The sequence below is a fragment of the Rousettus aegyptiacus genome, unplaced genomic scaffold, assembly GCF_014176215.1.
Source record: "Rousettus aegyptiacus isolate mRouAeg1 unplaced genomic scaffold, mRouAeg1.p scaffold_m13_p_11, whole genome shotgun sequence".
NCBI classification, from domain to species: domain Eukaryota; kingdom Metazoa; phylum Chordata; class Mammalia; order Chiroptera; family Pteropodidae; genus Rousettus; species Rousettus aegyptiacus.
In genome coordinates, this window is record NW_023416286.1 from 48,342,838 (window position 1) to 48,354,188 (window position 11,351).

General features: G+C 51.3%; 1 protein-coding gene across 1 annotated transcript; it reads right to left on the bottom strand.

Moving 5' to 3' along the window:
* Nucleotides 1-5,041: 5,041 nt before the first annotated feature.
* On the bottom strand, nucleotides 5,042-9,226 carry SOX1 (SRY-box transcription factor 1). The gene has a single exon (XM_016151900.2). It carries the CDS (start codon nucleotides 9,015-9,017, stop codon nucleotides 7,842-7,844), a length of 1,176 nt encoding a protein of 391 aa, XP_016007386.2. The 5' UTR covers nucleotides 9,018-9,226; the 3' UTR covers nucleotides 5,042-7,841.
* Between the last annotated feature and the right edge of the window lie 2,125 nt (nucleotides 9,227-11,351).

Here is an 11,351-nt window from a genome sequence, read left to right on the forward strand (position 1 = left end):
AGCCAATCTGGAGCAGCCAGTCACTGAAAAACAAAACAGTTATCATATGCACTCTGTTCAAATTTATATTATAATCTTCACTGATGCATAAAGAAATACAATGTGCAATCCTCATGGGAACACTGGCCATAGTGAGTGTTAGAGCAATACTAGGATGTCTCGGCTTCCAGTCTAGCTTTCACTTTCTCGAAGAAGCCTTCCTTGACTCCTCCCAATTGGGCGCAAGTGGTAAGGTAGCATCTAGCATGTACTTCTGTCCCACAGCTGTAGCCCTAGATATCACACTTGCCTATGTGACAATCTTGCCCACTGGGCAGTAAGCCCCTTCAGGATGATCTTTGCCTTCTCGGTATCTGGTAATTATATAATAACCAGGACATATAATATACTTGTAATAAACGCTAGTTGAACAGATGAATGAAAGAATGTGATGATTGTCAGGTAACTAACTCTAAAGAGAAATTGTTACTAATATGGATGAATGGGACTATTGGTTTATGTAATTACCATTGTTTCCCACCTACACCAAATTGGCACTTAAGGTCACAGTTTTTTACCCGTTTACCCCTGCCTGAGCTGGCACAAGCTGATATGTCAAATGACTATTTGAGGGCCTACTATTTGCTAGACACAGCATACACCTTAGATTGTTAATACTGACTATATTCTTATGAAGCTAGTTTTATTATTCCTGTTTTGCACGTGAAAAAAATAAAAGAACTTAGAGGTAAGGACATTTGGCCACAGACATGGATCTGATATGGGAAGCCATGATGATTCACCTGCAGTTCTGTCTTACTCCAATTTTTATATTCTTTCCCATGTTGCTGTACTATGATTAAACATAGATTAGAATACTGTAAATACCACATTGACTAAATTTTCACATTGACTCTTCCTCTTCTTTGAGCACAGGTGTGTCATTTCTCTTTGAGGTGGAAATGCAAATGGCCAATTTTTACAAGGATAAATTTCACTCTTCAAGTTCTAACACAAAGAACGAAGGTCCTGCTTCTCCATCTGTGTGGCCGTTCCTGTTAAATTTACTGTAGAAGTCTGGCTTTTCCATTTACTATAGTTTGGATTCCTTATAAGTATGAGGTTTCTAAATATTTTTCCAGGTTAAACCATGCTTGCCTAGATCTCCACCTATTCTGTTGCCTAGAAATAAAAAATAAGTTGGCCTCTGTTTCGAATTTCTCTGGATCGATCTTGACACTGCTACTAAATTGTTTACAGGTTTTATATACCTATAAGGCACTTTGCCCTACAAATTCCAGTATTCGTCATGTGATATTCTGGGTCAGTCCTTTAGATGTCTAAGACTCTTGTTTTCATATCTTATAAGTGTGTAGGACAAACATAGAGTGCTATTGCTGCCACTAGATATCATCTCTACTTAGCATTTCCGGGGTGCTCAGAGAGAAAACAATGTCTGGGTGATAACTCTTGTCAGTTTCCCCATTGTCAAACCCAATCTTACATTCCTCCACACTCTCACAATATTTCCCCATTGGGAACATGCCTGACATTGCAATTTCTCAAAACTGCAGCTCTGCAGTGAATGCCTAATTCCTGAAACTGCAAAATCTAACAAAAGCTGATTTTTTCCACTGATTTGACTGGCTGACTATTTCGAGGCTTTGCATGTGATGACCTGCTGTTCTTCACAAACAACATCTTTAATGTACCCACATGGTTGTTCTGAAGTGGTTGGGGCAATTAAATCCTTGCGAGCTGCCTGTAGGGCATTCAGAATTACTCACAATGTCCAGAGTTTCTGCCACAGACAAATTTTCCCCATAGGTTACATTTAGCAACTTATCAAGTAGCAATCTGTTACTTGCTTTGGAATCTGGAACCTATTTACCACCCTAGTGTACCAATGCTACCCAGGGGATAGGCTGTGGGTATGTGTCAGTTCAACTGAAATAGTTTCCTGTTGGTTTAAAAATTGTGTTCTCTATCTCTTTTTCTCTGTCTCCTGTCTCCTCTTCCCCCACACCATTGCTGTTTTCATATTTAAGTAAAAAGCCAATTTAGAGGAAAATATGGCAATCCTATGTTTTTTTGTTTTGTTTTTGTTTTTGTTTGTTTTCACTATCTAAATAGATGATCTTTCTCTGTCTTTGGATATATCACTTATTTGGATTTTTTATTTTTTCATATTTGTGAAAACTCTTGATGACGGTGTTGTCTCAGCACGAATTCCCAACCTGACTGCTAAGGAACACAAATGTGTCTACTTTCCTTCTTCCCTAACCCCCAACCCCATCTTTCACCACCAACTCTAGTTTTCATTGCTTTTCAGATGAGCGCTGTAGATTTTACTGATGAATCATGCCATGGTGTAAAATCCAAATTATTGCCTCATTCCTCCACCCTAACGGGGAACAAAGTCTAGTGACAAATAAATAGCCTTAATATATTTCACCCTCCCCCATACTGCCACACACACACACACACACACACACACACACACACACACACGTTTTGCAAAAACCTAAGTAAAGCAACGACTCCTGGAGGGCCTGGTAAGAAGGTGAAAGTCTGAGCGACTAAAGACCTAGTCTTTTAGTTTTGGTTTCTTATGGAAATGAGACTGCTTTTATAAGATAGAGCTTTTCGAGCAGAGAGCCCATCGAGCATTCTCCTCTGGCTCCCATCTGAGGAGCAGCCGGAAGACAGCCTGGGAAATAGGAGATAGTCATTTTAGTTAAAAAGAAGAAATTCTAATGGACAACTAATCCACCTCCGTAAAGTTCCAAGCCAATACCGCGCTTATTCGCGCCACCGGCGCCCCTCCGTGCTGGCCCCTCCAGTGCGGTTTGCGGGGGGCGGGGGAGGGGGTTGTTGGGTCTGTCCCTCTCCCCGCAGCCCTCCCGTTTGCTCAGCCCGGGGGTGTGTGTCTCTCCATCTCCCTCCCGCCCTCCCGCGCCTCAGCCTCAGGGTGCGGATCTCCCCATCTCCCCGTCGCCCCCTGCTCCTCCGCTCGCGCTGCAGCCAGGCCGCCCTGCCTCCCCTCCCCCTCCTTTCTCCCACTTGTTGCGGCCGGGCCGGAGACGTGCTTGTTCCGCTGGCTGATTGTAAAAGGGTTTGACTTGCAGCTGACCCCGGGTCAGGACTTTCTCTCTACTAATCCTGCCCTCTTTAAACACAAAAACACTCTGCCCTCTTTCCTCGCATCAGTCATCTTAATCCCCCCAGCGCTGACACCCCGCCCGGCCTCCAAGTCTAGGCTGCACCGATTACGAGTTGGGGGCGGACGCCCCGGCCTCAGGCTCCAAGATGGTGTTCTGGGACCCCGAGGCCCCTCCCGCACCGAGCCCATGGGGACTCAGCCGAGGAAAGGCGGTGGACGGGCCGCTCCCTGGCACCTGCCGACCCTGACCCGAGACTCAGAGGGAGCGTCCTGAGGCTTTGGCCTGGATGAAGAGGGGCCAGGTCGCAGGCCTTGGGGGAGACAGGAGGCGGCGAGTATAGACAAAGGGAATTCCGGAATCTCAGAGAAAGGGAATGGAAGGTGCTGAGGTCAGTGAGGGGAGGATGGGAGAAGAAGAAAGGAAGAAACGAAGGAGAAGTGAGTGGATAACGCGACAGGAAGGGGATGCCAGAAAGGTGGAGAGGAAAAGAATTGACGGGGATAAGAAGCTAAGGCCAGGAAATTGCCCACTGTTCAGGCTTAACCGTGAACAGAAGAAGAGAAAGGCGACGTTGAGAAGCCCGCGGGCCCGGCCGCCCCCGCCCGGAAGGGACCCAGGACCCGGATCCTGGGCTCAGGGCGCCGCCCGCCGCCTACGCTGATGGGTTCTCGGGGGCGGGCAGAGCGGGGGCTCGGCGGGCTCGCAGCTGGAGAGGAAGGGCCTGGAGGAAAAAGGGAGGCAGGGAAGGAGAGGCAGGGAGGGAGAAAGGGGAGGGAGGAAGAGCTCTGCACCCCCGGCGGGCTGGGGAGGCAGGCTGGGACCGGGAGCGGAGAGTGAGCGTGAAGGTCCCCGCTTGCACACCTCCCGAGCCCGGCCTCCCCGCCTGCATACCCGCCGGCCCTCACTCAGTCTTCGCGCCCCCACCCCCGCCGCCCCACTCTGCAGGACTTGGGGTGGCGGGGACCGGAGCCCACCTTCCTCGGCTTCTCGCCCCAGGGTACCCGCGCACCCTCACTCCTCCCCTCCTGGCCCGCCAAATAGTCACGCTGGAAAGAGAACTGCGCCAAGGCCAAGTCTGCTTTTCACTTGAAGTTTCCAAGGAATCAAACCTATTATTACATTCTGCTGCCGACGTTTCTGGAGCCTCTGCCCCGCGGGCCAGGCTGCGGAAGCAGGGGTGGGGGCGCGGGGGGCCGCGGGCGGCGGGTGCGGGAGCCAGGGCCGCCCTGGAGTGCGCCTTCCAGGAGCCCACTTCCCGAGAATGGTTTCTTGAGTTAACCGGAATTTTCTGGAAACAGAATTCTGCGTTGCCCGGTCTTTGTCAGGAAAATGAAATGCGTGAATATGCGTGCTATTCTCCCACATGCATGATTTTAATAGACCTATCAGTCACACTACCCGACACACATCTGCAGGCGCGCTGTACCCGCTACTGGTTTCAGAATTAATTCATTTCACCTAGCTACTGGTGGATTTCTTGGCGGGGGTGGGGGCTTGCATCGAAGTCGACGACGACGACAACGACGACGACAACAGAACAACAACAACAAGGGGGCAGTGAGTATTTTTTAAAGGGAAGATGAGGAGAAAGAAACAATGGGAAAGCCCCTCAAGCAACCCTACTACCCTCAGCTAGGGGAGACAGGCGGCGCGCAATGGCTGGTTTGTGAATAATTCCCGCAATTGTCCCGGCAGGAAGTTGTACAAACTTTATACAAGGCCCCCCAAAAGTCCTATCTGCCTTCTCCACAATTTTTTTCAAACAAAATTAGTATAAGCGATTGAAATACCGGGAAGTGAACGAAGCCATCATGTAATAATTATCGTATATTTCATTTCGTGAATAGGTGTGGAGTACCTTGGCAAGGACCGAGTTCACAGTTTAGTTCTCTAGTGAAATAAATTCAGGAATTTAAATTGAAGAAACACTGCTGGCATGATAGAATCTGAATCCTGAGAAACCAATCCTAGCTAATCTTTACTGCCCGACCTGTGTTGTTTTTAAATGGAGTCATTAAAGATTTTGTTTGTTTTTCTTCATGTCGTTCTAATCAACAAATCAAACTCGCTGAATTTCAGGAATTCCTATTTTAAGATTTTCCTAGGTTTTTAACAAAGTGGCTTGAAGCACCTAACATTGAATATTTCAACTCATTATATATGAGGCGAATGCGAGAAAATGCCAAACTGTAAGTCCACCTTCCAGGAAACCAAAAGAGGAGCTCTGCCTGGAGTTCCTGACATATTGCTAAACTTTTTAGTCTAAAATATTTCAAGTGTTACCCACATTACTAATATATGTGATGAGCTAAGACTTACATGCTAATAGTTGAAAACAGATACAAACTTGCACATACAGGTATGTGAGCGTGGCCACACATCTGTCTGCCACTTTAGTAAGTGCAGGGAGATGCTGAGACTGGGAATTAGCAAAAGAACTGGAGAGTCCACTCTTTGTGTTTCAGAATAAATGTGGCCTGGCCCTTAAACTGGCTGGTGAGTTAACAGAGCATTACAAAATTTCCCAAGGCATTTCCCAAAGGGAACTAACTGCGTGTGGCATTTATCCTTAGACTATCTCATGATGCTGTTCCACTCAGCAACCGATATATAGCCAAACACTTTTAGGAACCACTGTTTCACAAAGAATTAAATTGCTAAAGCAGAAAAAAATGAGGGGAACTTTATTATCTTGTTAGGAAGAAGCAGTAGATATCTTTTTTTTTTGAAATTTCTGCTATCACTTTAAGGACGAAGCAGTTTAAGCAAAATTATCAAAATTACTCCAAAACTTACACATGTCAATTGCCCAGTTAGCATTTTACTTAAAGCTATTCTTGAATGCAGGCTGAATATGGTTCTCATTAACCCACTAGCATAGGCCCATCTTTGGATGGACGATCTATACTCATTCCAGGACAAGAAAAGATGTTGAGAAAAATGAGGAGTTGATGAAATCAACACATTTTGATCTGGGCTGAAGGTTTTCTTCAAAAATATAATTTCACTTTTATGTTGTGACTAATTTCAAAATGTATTTACTACAATATAACTTTTAAATGCAATATTTAATGCTGTCAGATTACTTGAAGACAAAGTTTTACAGAAAACTTTAAATTTCAGAAAAAAACTTCAATGTACCAATAAACACCTAGAAAAAATATAATTAAAAAATTTAAAGCATCAAATAATCTCAGATCTCATGGGGAATAATAGACACCGCATTTTGCATTCACATCGGTTAGCAACTTGCATCCCAGTTCACGCGGGGTTAGGGGGTTGGCCGATTTTGTGTGTGTGAAAATCCAACGAAATTATTTTGCTCTTTCCCAAGGAGAAATAAACCAGAGGGAGGGGCTAAGGAGGGGCTCAGTTACATACAATACATTTTGGTTCAGAAGTTGTGTTCCCTTGAGCCAAATCCAGATAAATTCCACCTACAATCTTGTTAATTGCTGGGGAATAAGGCGCACCTGTGCCCCTACCGTGGTCTTTGTCATCCAACCTTGGCCTGGTCCTGCCATTGGGGTCTTCTCTCCTGGCGGCACAGATCCCGGGCCAGCTGGAGGTCGCAAAGCCCACAGCAAGGAAGCTCAAAACCCGCGGAGTCGGTCCGCAGATAAAAACACACCAAAGGGCCAGAGTATAAAACGATTTTTTTTTGTAATTATTTCTCATTCCATATTAACACTGTAAACTCTACAAAATAATCTATAGATTTTAACTTCCTTCCCTTTCACTGAATGAAGCTCCGTGAAAATCGTAGCTTCGCCCCTGGGGTTCTCTCGCTTTTAGTCCATGCTGATAATTTCTCCTTTGTCAGATTTACTAATTGTATTTTGAGCTCATAAAACATGCATGTAAAATCAGCACGTTTCAAATTTATGGGGAAAAATGAGCTTTCCCCCCTCTTCTATTCACTCAAACCTCGATGCATTTTTAAGGGGGGAGTTTTTTTCATTTTTAGAAGAAAAGCTTTATAGGAAACTATGTACATAATCTGAATCCTCCTCCCTATGCCGCAACGCCTAAAGTAAAAATTTCACAATGCATTTACAAGAAATAATTACAAAACAAAATAAATGGAAATGCTCAGATACAGAAAAGTTTTACAAAACCCAGAATATAACGCTGCCATCTGAAAGGGGTGGGGGGATCTCTTTGTATAAATTAACAAACCAACCCCCCTAAAAGCGTTAACAACTACAAAAAAACGTCTAAGTGTTTGGATCTGCCTTACTACATCGATAACAAATAAGAACAGCTCCCGGCACCGGGTCCCGGGCAACCTAACGCCATCAGGAAGCGATGCAGGATGAGAGTGAGAGCGCCGGCGGGATAGAAAAGTTGGAGTCGCCTCTTGCTTGGTTTGGTCTTTGTGTCCCCTTGAGCAAAGAAACGCTTCTGCCTCCTCTGTGGATGATAAATACTGTACAAAAAGTCTCAAGAAAACACCAAAGTTCAGTCTAAAATTCACGACTGTGTCCGCGCCTAGCGGTCCCCAGGAGCTCCCAGATAGGCAAGTGGGGGGCGGGTGTGTGTGTCATCTAGTGTTTGTCTCCAGTGTTTTCCTTTTTACAAGAACGTGGAAACGTCTGTACAAAAGCAAGGCTGCGCCTGGCCAGGCCGGACTCCCGAGTCGGGCCTCACGCTCCTCGTCGCGCGTTCCTGGCGCGGGCCGCACTGTCCCCCGCGTCCCTAGATGTGCGTCAGCGGCACCGTTCCGTTGACGCCCGCTCCCGCGCCCTGGTAGTGCTGCGGAAGCGAGTGTAGCCGGCTCTGCGCCGCGGCGGCCGCTGCCGCCGCGGGATCGCCGCCCTCGCCCGCCGGCAAGTACATGCTGATCATCTCGCGCAGGTCCCCGGGGCACGGCGCCCGTGAGTGCGCCGGGGCTGGCGGGCTGCCGCTCGGCTCCGACTTGACGAGCGAGCCAAGAGCGCCCAGAGCACCCGACGACGCGGCCGCCGCCGCCGCCGCCGCCGCCACGGCCGAGTTCTGGTGCGCGCCGCCCGCAGCAGCGGCAGCGGCCGCCGCGGCGCCGTAGGGGAGACCGCCGTAGCCCGAGGGCGAGGCGCTCATATAGCCCTGTGAGTTGGAGATGGGGCTGTACTGCAGTGCGCCCATGTCGTAGCGATGCATGGGCTGCGGGTTGTGCGGGTGCGCGTGCGGGTGGTGCGGGTGTGGGTGCGCCGGGTGCGCGTGCGGGTGCGCGCCGCCCGCGCCGGGGTGCTGCCCGTAGGCCAGCTGCGCCTCCTGCATCATGGCCGCGGCCGCAGCCGCGGCCGCCACCGAGCCGGGGTAGGCGCCGTTGGCCCAGCCGTTGACGTGCGCGTAGCCGCCTCCTGCCGCGCCGCCCGGGCTCTCGAGGCGCTGGCCCACGGCCGCCGCGCCCACGCCCACGCCCATGGCCACGGCCGCGCCGCCGCTGCCCGCGCCGGCCGCCAGCAGCCCTCCGGCCAGCGAGTACTTGTCCTTCTTGAGCAGCGTCTTGGTCTTGCGGCGCGGCCGGTACTTGTAATCCGGGTGCTCCTTCATGTGCAGCGCGCGCAGCCGCTTGGCCTCGTCGATGAACGGCCGCTTCTCGGCCTCGGACATGACCTTCCACTCGGCGCCCAGGCGCTTGCTGATCTCCGAGTTGTGCATCTTGGGGTTCTCCTGGGCCATCTTGCGCCGCTGCCCGCGGGACCACACCATGAAGGCGTTCATGGGCCGCTTGACCCGGTCCTGGTTGGCCTTGGCGCCCCCACCGCCGCCGCCACCCCCGCCGCCTCCGCCCCCGCCGCCGCCGCCCGCCCCGGCTGGGCCTGACAGGTTCGTGGGGGCCTGGGCGCCGCCAGGCGAGTGCAGGTCGGTCTCCATCATCATGCTGTACATTGGGGCGGCTCGCGGATTCACCGGCACTGCGCGTAGATGGCCTGGAGCATAGACGGCCGGGGGGCGGAGAGATGGAGAGGGGCTCAAACAGAGCGAAACTTGGGGGTGAGTGTGTGGGGAGAGGTCTTAGTAGAGAGAAGAAGGGGGGTAGATGGAGGCAAAAACAAAAAAGAAGCAAAAACACACGCACTCAGCGCCGGTCCGGCTTACAGGTGGAAAGTTTTCCTCGTGCACAAACCACTTGCCGAAGAGAGTGATGGCCGGGGTCGCCGTCCTCGCCGCCGCTGCAGCTGGGTCGCCCTCAGCAGAGCGGTACAAACAGGTGCAGTCGTGGCCAAGTTGCAGCTCCACTTTTCGGGATGAGAGCGATGCGCGGGGCCCAGCCCGGGGCTCGCTGCCTCCTCGCGGGCCGCCGCTGCGCGCTGCCTCCTTTCTCCTCCACTCCGTCCTCAGTGGCCTCCAACTCTGGTGCTGCAACTTCTAGCAGGGAGGCGCGCCGCGTGCGCTGGACGTGTGCGGGTCCCAGGTGCCTGGGGAGGGGGGGAAAGCGAGGCGCCGAGGGGGGAGCGGAGAGGGCCCAGGGGGGCGATTACAGTGCAGCTGGGGAGGGGGGCCGGGGCAGCCGAGGGAGCGCAGGCGCGCAGAGAGGGCCAGGAAACCCGGGTGGCCGAGCCCGGTACCCGCTGCCCGCTGCCTGCCCGGGGCCGTGGGCTGAGAGCGGAGGCGCACACGGGGCCGGCACCGCGCGGGGCCCAGCAGCCATACGCCGGGCCCGGGCTGCCATTAAATGAGCGCGCCGCGGCCAATGAGAGCTGGCGGCGGCGGTGATTTGCATGGCGCGCTGGCGAGTGACGTGGGGAGGGAGTACATACACTGGGCGCGGGCGGCGGAGCGGGGAGGAGGGGAGGAAAGAGAGGGGAACAGGGGCAGGAAGGAGGGGAGGAAAGGAGGCCCAGGAGGGGGGCATAGCCACGCTGCTTCCTGAGCGCGCGGCGGCAGCGAACCCGGAGCTCACCGTCAGCTCTCCCCGCCCGCGCGCTCCGAACGATTAACGAGTGGATTTAAAAGCAAGACGAAGAATCATTCGGGGACGGGGGTAAGGACTACCCCTCCCCCCAGCTAGGTTTAACAGAGCGCAACGGAAATCCAGCTCCTCCTAAGTCTCCTGCCCGCCAACTCTGCGCCTCCTGGGAAGGGGAAAGTTGGGGACCTAGGCTGGAACCTCGCCCTCAGCTGGGCTGGAGGGCCGGAGAGGAGGGTGTGACCTCCGGAGCAGGAAAGACTGTCGGTGGTACACAACTCAAAAGCGCCCCCACCCCACACTCAGATCTGCGAAGTTTGGGCAGCTCAGTCACTTCGCCCTTCTAGGGTTGCGAGCTCCACCGCCGCCTGTGCTGAAGTTCTCCAGTGCCCCCTTTCGTAGGCAAGGCCTTCACAGCCCAGGCCCCCGTAATTCCCCTAACGGGGTAGCGTTTGTATAGGGCTTGGCTCTATAGCTTCTTTTAACATTAACCCTGAACTTTTGGGGGGGGTGCAGGGGGAAGGGGCGTTTTTTAATGAGCCCAAGTGTTATAGCTACACATTGTTCTCTATTTGGCTTCTTCCTCCTAAAAAGAAATTTCTAGGAAGGTAGAAAACAAGATCCGTCTGAAAACCAGTTACTCAACAACAGTTGAAAAAGTTTCAAATTGCGCAAGAATGCTGTGGCCCACGCTCTTCTGGTGCTCAACTTCCACAAGCTATTCGCCTAAGAACTGCTAAAACTGCGTGAACGAAGCGAGAGCCCACCCCCCAAATCGAATCGGAAAAGTGGGGTCTGGACAATGAGATACAGATGCTGTTCCTGCATTGAGCAAAGGAAAGGCCTGGTTCCTGGAATAACTAAAGCATCTACCTGCCGTTGCAGTTAAACCTCAAAGTGTCTTCGATTCAGCGATGTACAAGAGATTTCCGAACCCAACCGCAAATACTATTGTGCTCAGGCTACCTTTTCCATCCAAATGATATGAAAGTGGCCCAAAGACTTTTTGCAGGAAATCCGTTGAGACCACGCACCCCTTTTGCGTCCTCATAGAATAATGGGGGGTGGTGTCTCCATGCTTACCGGAGAGGGAGGTGCTTAGGAAATTGGTGGGTAAAGCGAAGCCTAAGAAAAGCTGGTGACTTTCTTGTAATAGAAATAAATAATTATGCTGATGATCAAAGAGTAGTAATATGGATGTTTAAGTATGTTGGGCAGTGAATACATGAAGCCTCTTCTTCCCCCTTCATTTTTTTTTAAAAAAATTCTAAGGTGGTGAATTTCCTGACCCAATAGCCTGTCCAAGGTACAGA